Source organism: Sceloporus occidentalis, unplaced genomic scaffold, assembly GCF_023333645.1.
Source record: "Sceloporus occidentalis isolate IW3139 unplaced genomic scaffold, rSceOcc1.0.p SCAF_240, whole genome shotgun sequence".
Classification (NCBI taxonomy): domain Eukaryota; kingdom Metazoa; phylum Chordata; class Lepidosauria; order Squamata; family Phrynosomatidae; genus Sceloporus; species Sceloporus occidentalis.
Window position 1 is genome coordinate 686,195 of NW_028317220.1, and position 23,398 is coordinate 709,592.

At 37.6% G+C, this 23,398-nt stretch overlaps 1 protein-coding gene across 1 annotated transcript in view; it reads right to left on the reverse strand.

Moving 5' to 3' along the window:
- LOC149276415 (solute carrier family 12 member 5-like) overlaps positions 1 to 23,398 on the reverse strand; it is a 35,365-nt gene that overhangs the window by 10,511 nt on the left and 1,456 nt on the right. Inside the window, exons 4-18 of the mRNA XM_089503678.1 lie at positions 17,757 to 17,811; positions 16,780 to 16,910; positions 16,249 to 16,490; positions 10,335 to 10,546; positions 8,476 to 8,640; positions 6,526 to 6,624; positions 6,150 to 6,207; positions 5,484 to 5,658; positions 3,963 to 4,081; positions 3,735 to 3,833; positions 3,407 to 3,526; positions 3,054 to 3,158; positions 1,929 to 2,097; positions 1,461 to 1,656; positions 1,167 to 1,336 (exon numbers count right to left, since the gene is read on the reverse strand). Of these exons, the coding sequence (XP_089359804.1) occupies positions 1,167 to 1,336; positions 1,461 to 1,656; positions 1,929 to 2,097; positions 3,054 to 3,158; positions 3,407 to 3,526; positions 3,735 to 3,833; positions 3,963 to 4,081; positions 5,484 to 5,658; positions 6,150 to 6,207; positions 6,526 to 6,624; positions 8,476 to 8,640; positions 10,335 to 10,546; positions 16,249 to 16,490; positions 16,780 to 16,910; positions 17,757 to 17,811 (2,115 nt within the window). The remainder of the gene's footprint in view (positions 1 to 1,166; positions 1,337 to 1,460; positions 1,657 to 1,928; positions 2,098 to 3,053; positions 3,159 to 3,406; positions 3,527 to 3,734; positions 3,834 to 3,962; positions 4,082 to 5,483; positions 5,659 to 6,149; positions 6,208 to 6,525; positions 6,625 to 8,475; positions 8,641 to 10,334; positions 10,547 to 16,248; positions 16,491 to 16,779; positions 16,911 to 17,756; positions 17,812 to 23,398) is intronic.

Below are 23,398 nucleotides of genomic sequence, written 5' to 3' on the forward strand. Positions count from 1 at the left end.
GGTGGAGAAATAATGGGATATAACAAGAAATAAGGGAACAGATATAACCGAAGACATTGGAGGCATATATATAATGTAGACATGTATACCAAAAGATAAAGAAGGGTGCTGGTATTGGACCCTTGTACATTTTTGGATTTTAGTATATGTTTTTGAGTTGGTACTTTTGAAAAAAAAAAAAAAAAGAAGGGTGCTGAATGTGGCAGCACAAATAAGCTTAAGAGGAGAAAGTGCCAGCTGGTAGGGGGTAAAATTCCACCCCACCCCAAAATATAGTCTAAACATCATCATTTACCACACCATCTCAGCATGGTAATTTAGCTGTTCTTCAGTGGGAGGAAATAATTCATAGTATCAATATTACTTCCAATGTTTATATGTTTATCATCTTCTCATACTGTGTTATTTATGGTAACTGATGTGTTGATACAGACTGAGGGATTACATTCACACGCCGGCTTCGAGGATTTCTCCTTTTATTTTACATTCAGGCTTCCTGTAAGTAGCCCTTTGGGACACTGGGTGGGGGGGGGGGGTACTTCGTATATATTAAATACTACACCATTAAAGTCCTGTGTTGCGCTTCCGTGTTTTAGTTTAGACTACTTACGTCAAGTATCACTGATGACACACTTTTGAAAAATAATTTTGGTTATTTCCCATCCAATTATTTTTTAGGATATAAGGTGTATCTTCTGTGATGCACTTTACTTTTTGCAGTTGACCTGCTCTATATATCTGATGATGCCGTCGTACTTCTGAGCTAATCAGGAAAGGCAGGATGCTAATAGAGCAGTAAGAGATGCACTAAAGGATACCAATTTTCAGACCAAATAACACAAGGGTTCTAGTTAATATTCTCTATAATACTCTCTATTGAAAATGTAGTTATTTATTGCTTTTAAAGTAAAAGCTGCTTTTGTAAAATTCTGGCATAATTGTGAAAATAATTTTTATATTTTGAAGAAAAAAAAACCAAGGCAATTTTCCAAGATTAGCAGTACTTAAGCTAGGGTTAACCATTTAAAATATATTAATTTCATAAATATCGATACAATGCAATGTCTTTTTTTACTGAATCTCTGAAAGCATATGTTAATTTACACTTGGTCTATTTTAGTAAGCTTTCTATGTGAAGACCCAGGGATCTACTCATTTTCAATTACCTTGTGATGCCGCAAGAGGAATGGCAAAAGCATCAGCATGCCTCCATCATGTACCACCCACCAAACATCAATGTTGCCTTCAGAAAACCTCTCTTGGTTTGCAGGGAACATTGCAACATTCTTGGCAACAATAAGAGCCAGGTGAGCAGCAGTTGTCTCCCGTACCAGTTCTGTATTGAGTAAATAAAGATAACAGAGATGCCATCGAGGAATGGAGGTAAACAATTTTTTTATTATATAAATACGAATAAAGTATAAGCCCATATTTGAGACAGAAAGAGTTGTCAATCATACCAATGAAGTTTCTCCAGGTTTGGTGATCTTCCTTCTGTCTCCAATTCCTTGGCCAGCCAACTAAAACTGTGTTATGTTGCAGACCTCCGAGTCCACTAGACTGAATTAAATGGGAAATCCCATCCCTGATATTGGAAGAGATGACCACCTGGCAGAAGCCTTTTACTTTCTCTGCTTCCATGATTCGACGGAGTGACTAGATTGAGGGACAGTGAAGCACAAAAGACAAACACGAGGTATGGGTGAAACAGTTTTCCTCTGTAGTTAGTTTGGTTTATTTCAGAAACATGATGCTTTGTTGATGTTAAATGCATCTAGCTATGGTGTGCAATAAAGACTTCTTACGTAAATAAAATTAAATGTCCCAATAACATTGTCAAATAAATAACAAAGATTATGGGAATGTGGAACTTGAATGATTTTGCTATTTTTGCCCATGGCCCCCATATATTATGTTAATGTACTCACCTCTTCTGCACGCTGGGACTGGGGATGATTATCGAGGTAGGTCCCTTCCAGTACTGAACCCACAATGGTCAAACCTTTCCCTGCCTTTAATTGAGAAGTCAGGGAGAGTAACTGCGGATGAACAACATTTTGATCTTGATCCACTCTGACCAGAACGAGCAACTGGGGCCTAGAATGCAGTAAGTATCCAATATAAGTTTATATAGTCATATGCACCCCTCCAAAATACACAATACTAAAATTTCAAAACCTAATATATTCTACTGAGTCCCCATCAAAACAGCAAACCTTTCATTGTCATATTTATTAAATGCAGTACTTAGAACAGTAGTGAGTCTTCCTAGCCAACCTGAAACCTTTCAGATTGTAATTACACTATTATTTTGTTGTTACATGTAAAAAATACACTGAGATCGAGTAAGTAGTATCTAGAGAACAGGCAACTGTGGGACTTTACAAATGGAAGACAGTCCAAAATTGCAACTAAAAAACGTATTTATAAAAATGTATTATAAATACCTAAAATCCTTGAGGATACAGAATAAAATTGAAATAAAATGAACCAGGAGTAGATCAACCCTAAAATTATTTCTAAGACGAGATTGCTTCACTAGTTTTTTTGTTTTTTTATGTTAGAGATTTGTCTATTTTATTCGGAATAAATTAAACTTAGGCAGACTCCAGCAGTGGATGATTTTTTAGGAGTTCTCACCCTTATACTAGGCTTATAGGCAGTAACGTACAGTATTTACCTTTTGTGCTGCCTAGGCCCTCACTGTCCTTGGTTGACATCTGCACCGCAGTAAAAGGTTCACTGTGCCTTTAAGACACAGATCCCTGGGATATGACATCATACCCTGGCACTCCATATCATAAAGGTGTGTAGTACCATCTAATGCAGTCTATGGAGGCTGTGCTGATCCATGATATCCCCTTAAACCGGCCTATTGAGTAGCGGGATACTGGGGGTCTGCCGCCCCCCCCCCCCTGGACCTGTCTGTCTAGGCCAAGATACATCACTGTATATAGGAGAATGTGTAATTTTCTATATCCTCTGTGATTTTAGTTATTTCTCATAAAAGTTAGGTTTTCTAGTTGCAATTTAAAACACTCCCTGGCTTTTACCTCCAGTTTTTGGTATGTGGGGGTCCCTCTTCCAGCCGTAGTAGTGCATATCGTGCAGCGCTGAGAGATAGACCTCGGATTCCATCACCCCACTCTTTCTCTGCCCTGGAAAAAACATGAGACTTTTGTAAGACTTTTTTGCTACTTATGCTACAATACCCATGAAGAGAATATGCTAACCACACTGTATAAAAAGGTATTACATAATAAAAAAAACCACAAGCAGCGATAAGTGTGAAATTAAAAAGTTGCATTGTTTTCTTAAGTGTATTTTGGAAAAAATATAACCTAGCTCATTTTCACACATGATATATTTCAACACTTTGGCTTTGCAGTAATAGTGCAGCACTTACCCTCTGTATTCAATGTATTTGTAGATAAGGCAAGCTATTAGCATGGCTACAAGCGCATAGTACCAGGAACAGATAAACATGAGTGACAGGCAAAGACTCATGCCAAGGAATGAAAGTGCCCTGAAACAAAGTGAGAAAAACAATCAATAAGCTATGTCAAGCTACCATTACAATGAATATTACACATGTGCACAAAATAATGATCGCAAGACATGAAGATGGAACACCTCAAACAGCAATCCAGATTAATGTATATTGACTACCCCAGAAGATAAGTTGGAGATCCATGACAAAGGTGCCTTGGACAACCTCCCAAGCTCTGACTCACCAATGGTAATATTTGAAGCGAGGCCTCCAATTGGGAGTCCTAAGCAACGTTTGCACTGCACACGCCAAGTTAACAAACAGGTAACACATCAAAAAAAACCTGCAGAGACAGGATCAAGAAGAAAAGAGATAGCAGCCAAGGAATCAAAGGAAAGAAAGAGAGAAACTCAAGTATAGAAGATCTAAAAACCAGTTGAAAATAGCAACAAAAACAAAATGATATACATACATGGAAAGAATTGGGGCCACATCATCCAGTGATGCAATGAGGATACCAATCTCACAGATGCAGGCTGTTAGCAGCAAAGCCCAAGTTGGCTCCCCATTTGCTTTCCCATGACCAAATACCTGGTTGTATAATAAGGAAAGTGGGTTGTATTGTTACATTTAATGCTCAAAGAAAATAGAATCCCCATGCAGCTCTTCTTAGAGCAAAATGTACATTTCAATTGTCATTAAAATTATTCTTCTTTTAACCCCTTCATGACAAATAAATACAGAGTTGTATACAGTAATGTTGTATAGCACCAGAGGCAGATCCGGGTCAGCTGGGACCCTACGGCAACACTGTTACATCTATACACACATACAGTAAATGACTTTTGCCATTAGATGCTCAGTAGAATTACTAAATTTCCTTTCTGCAATTCTGGTCTTTTTTTAATCACAACACAATTCTGCCTGGTAGTGGACAGCCCCAGGTGGTATCATGCCCGGGGATCATAATTATAGCAAAAGGAAGGGAGCTGTAGACAAAACTAGGCTGCCATTATGCAAAGCATTGTTTGGTTCCCACGAAACCACATGAAAGTTGGTCAGCTAACTGATTGTCCACACACAACTACCCATCAGGTATGGCGGTATAAAAATAAATGTTTTAATTTGTCATGGAAGCTGCTAACCCAGCACAACAGGCAATTTATTAGTGCTGTGCCAGGGGCCCTGGAGTAAATGTCCAATTGTTTATCCACTACTGTGTAGCACTGAAGAGAACAGCCTTATAATCATCATTACGGGGAGTTGTGATATATTGGTTACATTACATTTTGCAGCGCTATTGCAACAAGGGACTGTGAAAATTAACAATACCATTAAAATTGACAGTACCATTAACACATGTTAAGACCTACTGGTACAGAAGAGGATGAAGGGCCTGATCTTGCACATTTACAAATTATTGCTTATGCTAATGGACATAAATGGGAACTTCCCAACACATAAGACAGGGCTAGCTCTGTAAGGGTCGCTGAGTGGGGGGCAGGGAGTGCTAGGGGATACAGGGATAGATATATTGTCTATACAAGGACTCCAGTGTCCGTGGCAAGGTTTGTGAAGGCCCATAGAACATCATTAAATTAGCCACCACTAACTATTGTTAATGTCCACCATTAGCAATGTTAGTGTCTACCCCTGAGGGGAAATGGGTTGGAAGTGGGCATGACTAAATGCCCCTCCCCTGCCCAGAGCAAGAGCAGTGCTTTGTGTGGAGACTCCAGAGAATTCCCAGGTATGATAATGAAGGGCCCTTACCTATAGATGTTAATAGTGATTAATACTAGGACCATCTATTGTTTACCACATGGCAGTATAATAGGACCAAGTTAATAGATGAAGGCCTCAGTATTGTAACTTTAAAAAAACTTGTTGAAACAGAAAGTAGCACTAAAGTTTAATACTGTATTAAATAATTTAAAAGGAAAAATTACTTGTATCGAATTACTGATTTCACGTGTGGAATATTTTTACTTACTCTAAGAAAAGGCACAATTCCATCACGTGATATTGCTTGCAGTAGTCGCGGAGCTCCTGTTAAGCTCTGCAACCCGGCACCACAGGTGGAGAAAAAAGAACCAATCACGATGACCCAGGGAGATGGCCATGCAAGGGTGCCTACCACAAGATTTCCATTTACAGCCTCACCAAACCTGTAAGAGAAGACATTAGGATTACAGACAATAAGCACAGACAGCACCCAGTACAGTACAAAACAACTACAAAAAAATACAAAGAAATGTACACACTGTACACACGTAGTGGCATGTCTATAATAACTGATCAGAAAGGAAGCTACAGCCTAATAGACAATTCAATGATTCACCAGCCTTTAGTGCAATTCCCCACTGATAGAATCCCACAGCCTACATTATGAGTGTTGATGTAAAGTTATTAAATATATTTTCATATTATCATTGCAGTAGAATTGTCAGAATTTTAATTTTGATATAATTTGCCAGTGATATAATGTATTTATATATTTTTTTTGTGCATACATTTTATATTACTTTATATTATTTGTGCTTTTTCTAATTTTAAACTATGAGCACATGACTATATTATACAGCACTGTTTTAATGAAAGTTTACACTATATATTTATATATATATATATATATATATATATATATATAATCACTTACTTGTCACGTAAGACCACACCCTCAATGCAAGCGCCAAAAAGAATAACAGAAGTAATATCTGCTCATTTGTAAAGGAGAATGCCACTGACCCATTTTTATGTTAGAGACCTGGTCATAGAACGAATGATATGGGATTTCAAGTCACAAAAGTCAAAACTGCTACAGATATCTTGTAGTGAGGTAATTCGGGGTTTCTCAATGGAATAGTTGTATGGTAGGATTGGATGTTTGGATGGCAACATATGATAGATGTAGTGGTGGATCAATGGCCTTTATTATAGATGGAAGTAATTGTTAGTTTCTGGATTAAACCATTTGTAATCGTCTACAATAGAAAAAGGAAACTGGGATTGTGCAGCTTTATTTTTAAGGATACACACAAAGGATGTGGTGGCAATGGCCATTATAGTGCCAATAGGGATGGACTTCTGAGCATCTCTGAGATCTCCAGACCGATTAGAACCAGCCATGATTCCTGGGCAAGAGAAAAATAATGAAGATACAAGAAAAAAACGTAGTACCGTTATGGAATAAAACAAAGAACTAGCCTTATATAAATGCAATATTTCTGATGTGGTGCGTCATACCAAAATAATAAAATCAGTCGCAGTATAGATAGAGTTCTATGCATTGGTGTCTGCTAGACCCTACACTGACAGAAACCATGATTCAATCATACTTGTTATCTTTCTCTCCCACCCAGTTCCCACATACTGCTATTAGAATCAGGAGGTGAGAAAAGCTTTCTATGGAGCTGAATCATAAAGCAATGAGTTGCTATTATTCTATAGAGTAATTGTTCAGTCTCTTGAATAACACAGGGGTAGAATGCTTTTCACCTCTCAAACATTTGCACATGATTTTTTTTTCTCCCGCTACCTTTTCTAAGCGCTTGCTTTGAACGTATTCCCTTATTAATTCGCTATCCAGAAGTGATAACATGGGCTCTCATTATAGCTCAATTAACTTAAACTGTGAAAATTGATTAAAATAATGACAGGTTGAATATTCTTACACTCAGATTACATCCTTCTATTCCCAATCTTGTCAAACATGGGACAGGTAGAGCAGATCTGAATCATAAACAGTAGCATGCCCCAATGAAGACAGATTGTAACACCTTGACTTTGTGTCATAAAAACAACTCACTGGAGAATCTTCCCAAAACCCCTTAAAAACGTCAAATAATGAATACAAAATATACTACGAAATAAAGGCAGATTGTACACTTATTTCAAATAAATGTTATAATCACAACAAAGCTGTCATTTACACACAATCGCATTTTATACTTTTGGATCACTAAACGGTGATAAAGAGAGTTCTCTCCAGCGGAAACAAATGTTATTTTGCTTGTGGGTTTGTAAACAAGACTCTATAGAACCTCAGTTTGACCTCTCCAACATAATACATTTCTAGAACAGATAGCATTTATAACAAATGGTACTAGGTCACCTGATTTTTGCCATGTAACTCAACAATTGGCAGGCTTAAGTTCCCCACAAGCTCACTGATGTCTCATGTGCACAACAAGATCTGATAAATGCTGGGAAACACATACATATACCCCCAGCTGATTTGCAAACAAGGAATAAGATGTTCTTCACACTGATACCATTGGCAAATCGCCCTTAAAAGGAACTGGGTTATCAACCTAGCATGACCCCACTGAGAATTATCACTGGGCTTGTACAGTTCGATAACAGCCATTTTATGCAAATGCCACCGTCTAAAATCTGAGTAGAGCACTGCTGGGATGCAGTGTTGTTGACTCTTATCCTTTTTGTGGAGAAATGATAGTTGTAATACAAACACTTTGAACTACTGACCCTGGGACAAATCATACAAGCAGAATGATAATATTGTATAGATCACAACTATTAGACAATTGAAGAGTTTTGCTGTGAATAGAAGACACATTTGGAGCTAAATATGTGATCCCAATGCTGATTCCATTCAGCACTCATTCATCAATGTAACCATTATTGACCGTTTAGCACAGTCATCAATGAAGATTTTTGTAAAGCTGTATGTCGAAAAGGTCTATCAATCACCAATATGACCAACAACAATATGTTAGCTCACATGTTTAAAAGGGACTATAGCACCTAATCACACATAAAACTTGCAATAAATGGTGGTGAAATACATATTTTAACCTTCTTAAATGTAAGCCTACCAGTTTTACAGGGTGTTCCGCAGACAGGGAAACAAATGGAAAAAACGAATGGCATTAAAAAATAGCATAATATAATTTATCAACTGGCAAGGTCCCAACATGCTTTACTCTCCCTTTACACCATGAATATGAATTTTCAATATTTACCTGTGACAGATGGAAAATAAATCCCCACCAGAAGGGTAAAGTATGTGGTCATGTCGCTGAAAACATATGGCTGGTCAAGGTTAATAGCATCGCCAGAGGCTATTGAATGTAACCCTTCCTTTTCCACTATCACTCCCTTTGGCAAGTAAGTGGACCAAAGATTATCTAAAGAAGAAAATGGTTGCATTAAAAAAATTAGACACCATTAACAAAATAATAAGAAGGAAATACTCTCCATACTAGGGCTGCAACAACTAATCGATAAAATCCATAATAATCGATAATGAAAATCGTTGCCAATGAATTTCATTATCGATGTTATCGAATATAAGATGATTTTATTGAATATAAATGCTCTCAAAAATACCCCACCAAGATCCAGATCCCCCGCAGCGCTGCAGGGGACCTAGATCCTTCTCTCTGGCAGCTGGTGGGCGTCTGTGCAATGTGCGCACACAACCTCCACTGCTTCTGGCACTTCCGCCGGGGCTTCTATGATGGAGCAGCAGCGTCACATGACCTTCCGGTGCTCCACCATAGAAGCAGAGGCGGAAGTACCGGCCAGCAGCATAGGTTGTCTGCGTGCATTGGGCAACATTCGCAGGCTGCCAGAGAGGAGGATCTGCCGCAGCACTGCAGGGGACCTGGATCCTCCTCTCTGGCAGTCGGCGGGCGTCTGTGCGCAGACAACCTCCGCTACTGCCGGCACATCCACTGGGGCTTCTATGATGGAGCACCAGCGTCACATGACCTTCCGGTGCTCACTCATAGAAGCTCCAGCTAAAGTGCCAGCCAGCAGCAGAGGTTGTCTATGCACAAATGCTCACCGGCTGCCCCTACTAGACACCAAGGAGTCTGGAGCATGGGGCAGATTGAAATATCTGGGGTTATAAGGCATATCAGGGGGGCACAGTGGCATATAGGGGTTATAAGGCATATCAGGGGGCACAGTGACATATAGGGGGTACAAGGCATATTTGGGGGGCAGAGTATGCCACTCTGCCCCCCAAATATGCTTTGTACCCCCTATATGTCACTGTGCCCCCTGATATACCCCCTGTCTTGGGTATAAGGCATATCAGAGAGCACAGTGACATATCAGATGGGTATAAGGCATACCAGAGGGCACTAGGGCTTATAGGGGGGTATAAGGCATATCTGGGGGGCAGAGGGGCATATCTGGAGGTATAAGGCATATAGGATATATAAGGCATATCTGGGCTCAGATGTGCATAACTGGGGGGGGCAGGTTGTGAAACAAAAACAAGAAATGCATTTTTTTTATTCTCCTGTTTGTTTTTAAGACCCAGTTTGTTTATTAACTTATTTTAAATAAACGAAAAATGTACATTATTTTTTTATCCGTCAAATCAAAAAGCCCTACTCCATTTTTATAATTTCATGTTTTTTTTAAGATTCTGATTCATGTATTTTTCTTTCTTCTGTTTATTAAATCATGCTTCTCATGTTCCTCTCTCTATTGTCCTTGTTAATATGATAACTGGATATTAATAAATCATAGACATATTAGTTGTCCGTGAACATGTAGATTACAGAATGCTACGTGATTACAACTAGCAAGGACTGCAGGGAGATCAAAGTATGCATGCATTCCCTTTCAGTGACACTCTGAAATGAATACCTGCTGGATTACATCTTTTGACAGTCTCCTAGATTAGACATTACATAATAAAAGACTAAGTAAATGTAATGATGATATTTTAACAGGAAATTCTTCTTTTAATACATATTTTTCCTCCCCTATGCTGGAATCATTTGTTTCCATACACATTGCTCAATATGCCCACTCTCTTTACATTCTCGTTTAACTTCATGCAAACCACACACACACATCTCACCTTGAATTAGTCCACTTGCAGCTCCAGGGATGCCCTGAATCTCAGTCACATTGTTCAGTGAGAAGTATGCGTCACACGTGGCATTTAAAAATGGTGAGGAACAAAAGAGAGCCCACAGTTTCGTTGTAACTGTCTCATTGCCATTGTCAATAAGTTTAGCACAGATATCAAAACCTTTCTGAGACAGAGTACGGTTCCCAAGGATGCAAACACTGGAATTAGAGAAGTGAGAAGAAACAAAGATGTAAGAGTAGGGGAAACAAGTTGATAAATAGAAATAATGGTCTTTAGGACAAGATTAAAATGACTACTAAAGTATATACCGTATATGTAGCCATTGTATGAAAAGGCTCAAAAAAAGCCTTGCTTACCTACATGTGCTTTAGCGCATGTCAGCTCGTCTGTCATCGATGGAGTTCAACTTGCATACTTAAAAGTGGGTGCTGCTCACCTTCTTAAGTATGCAAATTGTGCATACTCTAATGTGCAATAAAAACAAAGATTTTGGGACAAGAGGATTGCCCATTTTTATAAAAAGTGTATTTAGTAGTAGGTTATACTCAACATAAAAAAGTATGCCACATAAGCCTTCAGGACCTCAATAAAAGTTATCACCTTCTACTAAAGGATCTTTTTAACCAACACAGCTATATCTATTCTCTTTAAAGAGAAAAAAAAAGGGAGACTAAAAGATGGCTCTTTAACTTTAAGACATAACACATTTGCCTCTATACACCAAATGTGATTGTGGTGCAATAAATGGCATCAATAGAAACCAAAGACACAGTCACTCTAGGTACATCACTCTCACTGACAGTACTGATATGTGTCAGGATTTCAAGTGAGGTATATTACTGTATTTTTATTAAAGACACACATTTAAATGCAATATTAGGAGAAAAAGAAATCCTAAATTCGGAATATGTGCAAAAAGCAGTTTTAGGACCCAATCTTTGAAACCAACTTCTTCAGACTGTCTTACAATTTCTCCCTTATGACGTTGCCCCTACATTCAATGTAAAGGAAAGTGCCCTGTGGAACAGCTGCTGAGCCTTGCACCTTGATTAGAGCAATTGGAAGATCTGATGAAGCTTACAAAGTGGCATGATTATTTTGGGACTGTGAGGGGCTTTACACCATTAAGTTATAATTGGCTTTTCGGCCTTCCTCTGGCTTTCAGAACAGTTCTCTTTAACAGTATAGGAACCTGAGTAGGAATGGTGTAATAGGAAGTCATTTTCAAATGTGGTAATGTAATTATATAGAATGTCAACGATATAAAATCCATAAGAAACAGAAATTGAAACAGACTCAACAAAGCGATCCTAATGGTTATAGTGTTTAATATAATGTTTTTTAAAAAGCAGAATATGATATTTTCTCACGCAAGAATGCACCATCATCCCAAAACAATGACTTTTGCTGCATCGTATAGTGTTAAGATGCCAACTCAGGAAACAAAAGTTAGAATTTATTATTTTTTTAAAAAAAGATTTATTTTCTGTGTTACTCACTCCAATGTTATGTAGATCATTTGAAGTAACTTCAATATTAAAAGTTTTTATTTATATAGAGATAACTATTTAAATGCCACTTAATATGATGCTAAGCATATTACAAATCATTTTGACAAATTAAGCCCTGTTTGCAAATGACCACTGCAAAAATGTGTTGTCTACCATTAAAATGTGAATGGCTGCAAAATACCCAATAGCCAATTAGCAGAATCTGTAGGATGAGACGCTGTTAAATTAATGATTACATGCAGTAGCAATATGAGGACAGTACAAAAACCCTGGACAGCCTCTAGTTAAGGGATTAGTAAAACGTTATCTTGTTAGCTGATCTGATAAAACGAAGGCAAAGGTAAGATCACGTGCTGTATACAGCTGCTTTTAAGACTAGCCAGTAGTGCAGGGGGAAATCCTTATTTTCCAAACAGGTCCAGCTGGAGGTCCATTTGGGACCAGGCCACTTGGAGAGGCAGGGCTCAGTGGGGTCATGTAATATTAAGTCATCCCACCATGTGTAAGCTGCCCTGATGATATGCAAGGTTTAGTGACATTTTTTCAATATGTATGAATATATTAGGAAAGGAGGTCCCTGCCCAATAAAGCTTACAGTCTTGGTCTTCATTGAGCATGGAAGTAGTTGCAATGGATTTCAAATAATATTTGGTTAGATTTCATAATGCATTCATAATACATATTTATCACTATTGGAACCCATCTCTAAGTCACAGAGAAACAGTAAACAGTAAAGTGGTTATCATTAAGCCTTCATTTTTATTTTTTTTGCAGACTGCTATCCAGTCTGCATTTTACATTACCCTCTTAACACCATGAGTTCAGCATATCAACCAAATATGCCAGGAGCAACCAGAACTGCTTCCATATACTTCTAGTGGATTTAGCCACAGAGGCAGCGCTGGACCAAAACGCATCCACTGTCAAAGATGCTAGTGAAAATAATTGTGTTTAGACGAAGAAGGAGAAGAACGAAGAATAAGCAAATAATGAAGCCAGAAAACAAATGGCTGACCTTCAATATGAAAGGCCATTGGCCTTTACAAGGCAAGAAATTCCACCAGGCAGAAAAAATGGAGAACTCTTCAATAACTGTACCCACCTGGACCTATCACTGGGACTGTGGGACCTTCATTCCATCTTCAGTCTTGCTAAGCGAGTATTACTATACACACACAAGAGTCTATAGTCACAGGGGGCATTCTCAATTCTCAACTCTATGATTTGTATGAAAATGTATTGCACTTTGTTACAGTAAACCTTAGACGGGTACAGTTAGGATTAATTAGCATCTTCTGCCTCCAGCATTTTTGATGTACGTCTCCTGCCACCGGCATATAATAAAAGCAGTCACAGTCTTCTGACAGAACTAGATAACATAAAAAGATACTTCAATATAATCAGTAAAACAGACATGTTGCCTTTATAGTGGGCTATGGCTGTGGTTGCTTTGATCATACGGCGGGAATAAACTAGCTATTCTTTCTTGTTGTGTTTGAAAATGACTCATTCCAGTTATACAAGAATTCATAATCATCTTCCAAGGTTTGCTCAAAAAAGATGGCTGTCAGGCTGAGACTATATAGACTATTTATAATATGCATTATGTTTTACTTATTTAGGGACAGTTAAAGTAACAGAACAATGACTTATTTCTTGTAACCTTTCCATTTGGTAACATTTTGTTTTTTACCAAAATAATATTAAAATGACAATAGCCAATGTCAAAATCAGACTATAATAAAACAATTTTACAGTAGTTATTTCAATGGTTTTAAAATTAATCTGCAGTGACACTCAATTCAAGATTTCTTATGTGACACCATATGCAAATTAATCTGCATATACTTACTGAAGTAATCATAAATAGATCCTAATCATAAAGTATCATAAATAAGAAATTGAGCCAACAAAACAAATGCTTCTTTCCTTTTACCTACATACACTTGTAATTCTATTTGCACAATTTATATAGATCAATTGTATGCTCTACATTCACCACCTAAACATTTCTCAAGGTGATGAATGTAGACTAATGGTTGACTGCTGTTTAGTTCCGATGATTCATTCTTTTGTGTTATGTAATTCTTGCTAGCAATGAACAGACAGATTTTCAAAAACACTCTGTGTTTATTAGTTTTAAACTCATACATTTACAGAATTAGGGATTAAATCTACCCAGACTGCTGTATAGAGCAGGATTACAGTAAAACATTAATGCTTTATGGACCAAATGGACCAATCCCAATAAAGCCACTTATTAATCTGTTTTGGATTGATTTGAGATTTAAATGAGGTCACTTGTGTATTATAAAGTACAAATCATACAATACAAAACGCATACAGTAAAATTTAGCCACTTGCAGTCTTCCATATCATTACAGAACTCGTTGGTGACTTGAAATATACAGTATGCATGAGAGAATACTTTACTATTCCTGTATAATCTGTCAATAAATTATATTTAAATATTACCTCCATAAAAAGAGTCTTCCCTCGAAACTAAAACAAAGAAGGGGCTGAGTCCATGTCTTGTGTGAAATAAGGTAAGGTTAATAATGTCTTCCAGTTTCTCAAAGAAATCAGTAATCAAAATCAGTAAGAAAAAATCCACTCTAAAATTGTTATTGCCCACATAACAGACACAGCTTTCTTCTCCAATGGCTGCTACCCATCTCCCAGAACATTCCCCCCCAGTGGTAGGGTTTAGCCAAAACTACTCTGGCATGATGGCTCGCTACACTTAGATGGATGGGGCTTCAGCTCCCTGCAAAGTCTCTCTCTTTTCCCAATAAGAAAGGCAAGAGAAGGACTGGCTTGAGATACTCTTCAATCAGTTTGCCTGTTGAATCATATTATCGCAAGTCTTCAGCACATACCCCCCACCCCAAATAACATTTTAACCTCTATATTTTTAAGCAAGAAAGTAATTTTGCCCACTGAGCATGCACTTAAAGAATAACCACCACTAGATAACATGGGTGGAGCATGATGTGATATCTTGATGCCACTCAACTATGATATTATCACATTCTGTTTAAATGGATAACAGCAGATATTGGCACCCTATCTAAATCCCTTAAATCTCTTTGTAATAGGGTAGACTCACATGAGTTGAAGGTTTCTGCCACTGGAATGAAATCTAATGTATCATGCTTTGGTTCCTATGCAAAAATTAATCCTTACAGGACCTTATCCTATAGGATTAAAATGTATTCTTTCTGGTTATATGAAGTTGTCTCATGCTGCACCTTAATATGAGAAAAGACCCTAATCTGCTTTACATTCTTTTTATAGATTAGAACATGGGTGATGTACTCCAGTTGTCAAAAGGCCTGAAAAACCAGGATTTCAGGATAAGACTTGAAACAGCGATGCACAACATTATGATTATGTGTTACCGCTCTCTACAGAAGTCTGATCCCCTCCAAGGTATTGCATAATTCCCTTAGGCAGAAAGACAGTATCTACACGGAAAGTTGTGCACCAAACTTCTGTGCATAGTCAATTATGGAAACTCCTATAAGAACAGTTCCAGGTTGTCAAATCATTCAGTGTCAGTTGTCATTCCCACAACCATTGGTACAAGGGATGCACTTGCTGATTCTGTACGAAAGCCACCCCATTGATAACACAAGTAGAATCATTTACTGCAAATCATGACTCTAACCACAATTAATTTATCTGTCTACCAGGTAGAGCCAAGAGATATCACTGTCACAGTTTCCTGCTGTGTTTCCCACATATATTATGTTGAGATAACACAACACTAAGTACATAAATATCAAACAGGCTTGCCTGAATTGCTATGTTTAACACAAATAAGGACAACCATGATATGACCCCTTTGGATGGAGCTATCAATGAGTTCATACTCATCTACTCTCCTCTTTATCCTACACCCATTTTTCTCTAATTGTCTTTTTAGCACTGTTTTTTGATGTGCCTAGGTACACCAGGATTCCATAAAACATAAAATACCATTTAGATTTGTAAAATAGATAAATAAAATGACATATAAAAACATATATAAAACATAACCCATTTTTTTGCCAAATGAAGTACCTCATAGATTTAAATGTTGCACTGTGTTCTACAAGTAATCTGTTACATTGAATCAATTTTGTAACCATATTGTGTAAAACGTTACAAGAACCTGAAATGTTTGCAATAGAATGGCACAAATGAACACTAATGATTGCAATATAAGAGAAAATATATTTTCTGCTTTTTAAAATGTAGTACTATTTAAATAACCCAATTTTCACTATGTATTTAGTACATATTCTGCTAGAAATTGTACAAAGTTTCCTTTGCTGCATTTTCTTTAAATAGCATAGTTGCTATAACTATGAAGGGAAAAAAAATGTGTGCAGGAAGGAACTTACGGAAAGTCTGGAGGGTCAAAGGCTGACTTGATGACCCCAGCATAGATTGAGAAGATGGACAGGATCACACAGCCAAGGAAAACCAGAGCAAATTTATTGACGTACTTCACACCCACAAAAACCACAACGGCCATCAAGGTAAGTACACAGGTGCCATATACACGCATGTTATTAAGTAGTGCTGCAGGCTCCTCGCTAGCTTCTTGCGCCTTAAAAATAGCCATGCCAGGGAAGAGATAGGTCTAGTAGAAGAAAGGTGGATATTGTGAATTAAAAGACAAAAGTTAATACATTGCACCTGATTTTATTGCATTATATTGTAATTTGTTAGAATTGTTAGATGGTTACAATGGGTTATTTTTTAATAAAAACTCCTACTTCCAGATTAAATGTTAAGATGCTAGAATCATCAGAATCAACAATGTCCCGGTTGAACCAAGTCTTTTCTGCAAGCAAAACGTAAAACTAGGTGAGCGGCAGAATATTGTAGCGTGTAAATGTGCATGTAAATTAAGTTTAGTCGGTACTTACCAGCAGAATCTCAATGGTCCCCAGGATATACATGGCTCCTGCAAATGTGGTTCCCAGGTAAAAGCAGAGACCAACAGCTCCTCCAAACTCCGGGCCAAGAGAGCGAGAGATCATGTAATACGAACCACCAGCTACAGAGAGATAGATGTCTCAGGGGAACTCGACTCAAACCAAACTGTGTCTGATCAACACCACACCTTTAACCACTGCACTGTACCTCATACCAATGCACTGTTTAACAATGCACCGCACCCTAAAAGCCCTAAACCCATGTATTATTTCACCAAATACATTAGATGTCACACCTTGCTTTGCGTCATGTGCTGAGGGCAGTATGCGATTTCATCAATTAATTACCTAACTCACTACTGTGTAGTACTTATAACTAGGGGGAACAGAATATAAAAACATTCAGATTTTTAGATGTTGGTTGATGGTTGGGGCAAACAGTTATCCTTAGGTATTTTTTGTCTTGTGCCACCAGATACCTATATAGGAACGAAGCATATATTGATCTATATTAGGTAAATGATGTTGTGTTGTTGCATATATTCTTTATCAACTATATGATGAGGTAGCAAGACCAATGTGTGGCCTAGGGGGCAAATATGCTCACACTTCTCATAAATATACATTGTAAAGTACTTGATAGAACAGCATGCTACCATAACAGGTGCAAAGATTTCCAAGGTGCATCACCTTATATTAACTAGTACACCTGGATCCTGTACAACCGCCATCATATTAGAACATAATCCATAAAATACAATACCCCTCGCTTGTACATTAAACCTGTGTCAGACCAATGCATAGTTAACCACCTTGCACAGCGTCTGCATTTGGTTTAAAGTCTCTGGCAAACCCCCACCCAACAACACACTGCTTCTGCATCCAGCAGTTCTGTTAATGTGTACCCCCTCCCCTTTCCTCCCATGCATTGAATCTCCATTTGGTTTTTCATCTGAAATTCCCCCTACCTGGCACAACTCCATTGGTAGCGATGGCGCTCATTGAGATAGCAGTCAGCATGGTCTGCAGAGCAAACACAGGGAGGTGCCATGAGCCTGTACCCAATGTATCATGGGAGGGAGATGATGACAGGAGCAGTGCATCATAGAGGGGGAGACATGAGACGCAATGCATCATGGGAGGATCAGAAGCAGTGCACCATGAAAGAATTTGTCTCAGGTACAGTGCGTGGTAGGGTGAAGATGTCAGACGCAGTGCAATGTGGAGGGATTATTTTTGGTGCAGTGCAAAATAGGAGCAAATGATTTCAAATGCAGTGCGCACTAAGGGGATGTAATATAAGATGCTGTGCGTACTCAGTTAACATTATATGAAAATGCAGTGCACAATCAGACAATGTTACTAGAGGTGCAGTGGACACTCAGACGCTCAATGAGATGCAGTTCACACTCAGTTCGGAGATTATATGAAGTGTACACTCAATGTCTTCTGACAAGTGGAACTTCCTTAGGAGTGATGATATCAAATCCAGTGCACGCTCAGACAATGTGATAGCAGATGAAGCGCACAACCAGAGGATATGAATTCAGATGCAGTGAACGGTCACAAGGTATGATTTCAAATGCAATGGGCAATCAGAAGATGCTAAATTAGACAGACAGTCACCATAATATCAGACACTTTGGGAAGATGTACCCGGACACAGTGAGACAGAACAAGTGGATATCATACATGGTCTGTGTTATGGAACAGTAGCTACATTTCCTCAACGTGTAATTAGAAAACATATTTGTTTAATAAAATCAGGAACTTAAACGTGTCAAACAAAACTGGAAAGGGGGGACATAGTCTAAACTCCCAGACATTACCTTCTAGCAGTTATATTTTAGTCAAGTTTTAGTATATTAGATATGCAGCCTTAAATATTTCTTACTAATATCCCTAGTATCAATTGAAACAATTTGGCTAGGTGATAAATTTACTTTGACTCCAAGCGTTTGAACGTTCTCTCACATGCCATTTTTCAACTGCTTTTGAAGCATTTGACTGGTTTCCAATTCTAAAATACAAATTTTCTGTCCTAATCATGAGAAACAAATCAAATCTGTGCATACTTTTGAAGTCCAAAAATTATTTCATAATATTAGGTGATGTACAAAACCTATATTTTTGGAACACTTCCACATAATCTTCATCTTTCATCTTGTATTTCAAGGGAATTTAGTCAGTTGAAATGATAAATTAAAATGGAAGAAGAAAGCTCTAGAAGAGTTGATATGGCCCCTAATAATGCATGGTTCAATCTGTAAAGTGACTTCCAAGTCCTGCCAAAAACATCCAGTAGAAGTTCACTAGAGTTGGACCTAGTGAGGCAGATCATCCCATTGGCCATTTGGGGAGATTAGAGGTCTCTCTTGTAACTGGCTCATATACACTACAGAGCAGTGTGCCTAGCGGGCACAGGCTAGTGAACTCACACTGCTCATATTTTAAATCAAATGCACTGGGATAAGGGAATTTGAGTTAAGGTTGGGGGGGTCTAGGACACTGCCCTGGGTCAGGCGTAGGCCAACACCCAGCCAATATATGTCAATGGTTGGACTTTCATAATGTATAATGCAGTGAGTGAGTTGAAAAACAGCTCTCTTGCAAACTGTATTGCCAACTCCTGCTTTAGTATTTAAACTTCAAAAAGGAATCTCTTCCAAAAAAAGTCTACAACTTTTATAGCAAGAACACATTATATTGTCCCCAGAAGCCACGTGGCTACTGCTACCTGACAGTCCTTCTAGGGCAGTAGCGATCTCTGATGTATATAAAAAAAGTGATTCTGGTATGAAAAGTGGCCTTATCACCATTCTATTGTTTGCTAGGATGATAATATACTTTTTCAAATTCAGTACCAGCATCATTTTAATACATAAACTACCTTGTTTTATTTCTCATAAATTGGGTTTATGTTGTTAAACGCTATGCAAGTTGTGAACACCTGCTTAGACTGCCAGGGGTATATAAATAAATGTTAAAAAAAACAAAACTTTTACACAAAGAGATTTGAAGCCTAAATATTACAATGATTGTTGTAGATAATATTATGGTAGTATAACCACGGCCGTGATGTCACTAACGCCCCTTAAGGACCTGTGTGGATAGACTTAGTACAGAATCCTGCATGATGATAATGTAATGCCTGACTCCCAGCTGGTGGCTGGATATTACCAGAATTTTAGCTGCCAGGAAGACTTAAAGCTAGCTCTGTAAGGGCAACTTCCTATAGTAAGGGTCAAGTATTTATGAACACCCCACAACCCTCAATGGATGTGATGTTGTGATATCATGACAGTCACAGATGATGTGGTGCCAGAAACACAAGGATGACAACATACATCAGTTGCAGTGATATTGGATTCAGATCATACATCATATATGCAATTTCATGAAATAAAAAATAATCTTAGTAGATACAATATAAGAGTTAGTGCAAGATATAAATGATGCAATTGGGTTATGCAACAAAACAGTAAACTTCATTTAATGCAAGGCAGTGTTTGTGATATATTCATCTGACACAGAATTTAAAAAAACAGTCACCAATTGGGACAACATATAAGGTCAGAGAAGTTTATTAGCTAAAGTGGGAGCTTGTAGAACAGCTGAACATCCACACCCCCCTGTACTATTTATTACGAACGGCTAACCCTATTGAGCTTTTCCTGCTTAGAAGAACTTGGTTGGCTCTGTAAAAGGCAAAGTTAAATCAATGAGATAATTCACCTTTCTGATTAAATTATGTACTATGAGGTGTCAGCTCAGACCTTTTGCAGGATAAACTTCCCACAGTTGTCCCACTATGATGCATAATGACATCTGTGAGTTAAAATTGCAACCCTCGTCCTAACTCTTAGTGAACACACCTCGGGGCAAAGGCATTAGGGATATAAGTATTGTACGTGAAATATTCAGAGGGTAGGAGATCAGACCCATCTTGTGGAAGTGACACTAGACAAGCACACATAAGATATCAAATAGTATTTGTGCAAACAATTGTCATAAAAATTTCTTGTTGCAAAATGTGATACGCTGCCTAAAAAGTTAATGCTCTAAAATGTCTAGGATTTATTCACTAAACTGTGAGTATGTAAGTGAGTTGAGAGGCCTTACCCCTGGTAAGCATGTATTAAAATCAGTAGCAATGTTCCAAAGTGCAAGCTCCTGGTTTAGTAAATATACCCCTCTGTCACATAAAGGGGCACTGGTGCCAAAACTGTTTTGGCTAGAACTAAATGCATTTATTAAAACTAAATATGGCTGGTGTTTTTTTGTCACTCAGTGTAATTGTTTTGGTAATATTTAGTTTAAATGATATGGTCCCCACAGCCTTACAAAGGCTGCTTGAACCAATCAACAGCAACCAGCAACGTAACAATAGGAGAGAGATATAGATTAATGGGATGGAATAATTAGGTATGGAGGAGTAGGTGGAATTGCCCTACTTAACCGTATCACATACCCGTCTAAAAATTGACATTTTTAATTTTTTGGAGTGTCCCCATTAAAGTTGACAAAAGCATGGTGAGCAAATAAGCCTTATCATTTTAATTGAAATCACATGAAAAAAACAGTGAAAGTTTTTTTCTTCTCTTTGTATGGCAACAATATATCAAAACCTGATTTTGTATCACATGTCGCTTCTGATGCTGCTTTTTGTTCCGCAGTGGTGGTGGTACAGTATCCTTAATGATTAAATATATTTAAAGTGTTCTAGATTGATTCTGCAAAGATATTTTCCAAGTGAAGTTGGAGAAATACGTTTTTTAAATGAAGCCTAATAATTTGATACACCGTCAAAAATCTACTTTTATGCACACAACAACTATGTTAAACTATATTCAATCTGCACTAGACCTTAAGGCAGAAGACATCACCAAGCTTTCCTCGCAGAAATGAAGACAACTGAGGGCATTTATCACAAGCGTTGCCACAACCGACGTCCACTATTACATTTAGAAATTAAGTGTTATATATTGTAGAATGAATACAATGCATGCTATATTTATATCGCATGTGAACCACGGCACACAAAAACACAAGACACATATAGTACTAAGGATAGAAGTGAGCATCTTTCATTTCACCTATTGAAGTATTGGAGTGCTAGATGATGCTTGCTCTATAGAAAGGCCATGGGTAAAGTGCAATGCATCATAGAACTGCTTCATGTTTGTGTCTTACAGAACTAACCATGCTAAACCATGGAAATGCATGTCAAGGTTGAGTGGTCTGAACAGATGATTTGCTGGTTTGGCTTCTCACATTTCACAAACCAGAAAGTATAGAATCAGAATATAGCTTAGAACACAGAGAATATCAGGGTGAGTAAGTATCCCAGTTTATGATGGATATATGATGATGGATATTATAAATTGTAGGAGAGCACATCCAACACGTTAAGAATTATAAGCAGGTGAGGTCCAACAAAAGGAGGAATAGCCTACAAATCCTCTGGTTGAAATTACTTCTGACTGGAAGTACAGAAATGAACATGTTGTAGTAGAATACAGATTTAAAGTATATATATATTTTTCTGTTTCATATTTGCTGGTTATGCCTTGTATTGTGTGCCTAAACGAACAACTGTTTATCAGACAGAAATGGGGGGAATGTTAAATGTAATTTATTATAATTTTGAGTGTACCAATTAATGATGGAGAGACAGAAGAACAGCGGGGAACAGTGAGGAGATGAAGAAATGCTTGGGAAAGAGTTTTAGAAAATGCAGTGGAGAAGAAGAAACAGCAAATAGTTGAGAAAAACAATAGATATCACAATCTGGTCCCCAAGATATGGAATAAACAAGCCTCCTGTGCATATTATAGAATGCTATCTTCTGTCTATCTCCTCTTATAGTCTGTTGATTCTCACAGTTATCATGCCCTATACATTGTCTTTTTTTCCTCTTTTTAGCTACTGTACCTTTAATAAGAAGTCAATTCTAACGTTGTTATTACAGCAGGTGACTTGCAGTTACTTTTAACTCGAATTATTGCCCAGCTTATAAGGTTGCCTAGGCATGTTTTTGCCTAATGCCTGATTCAATGACCCGTCTAAACCTTAATTGGTTTTAACGGAGGTCAATAACATACTGTTTGGAGTTCAATGACCCATCCAAAATTAAATCCTGAAGCATAAAATCTAGATTACAACCACTAAAAATGCTACATTGCAAACTATGGTAACAAACTGTTAAACAGTAAATCTAACACTCCGCAAACATGTAGATAACTCTAAATTTAACATTCATGAATTAACAATTTAACTGTCAGACGAAACTTAAAATGTACCGGCATTGAAATGGTGTGCATCTAGTAACAGAATTGCTGGACATGTGCATTTCTAATAACCCTCCCTAGGTCATTTAGTGTATGTGTCAATTACTTTGACATTTTACTGTCACCTTTAAGCACAGAGAGCCAAAAGAAGGCAGTGTGTCTCAATGGTTTATCATTGAAATGGTGAGTTTACATCTAATTATTATTACAAATTAAAAATATGCCTGTGTTAGTAAGGGCATTAATGTCGCTTCTCATTGCTTATTCAGAGACATTTTTATTATTATAATGTATGTTGTTATTAAATTACATGTTTACAT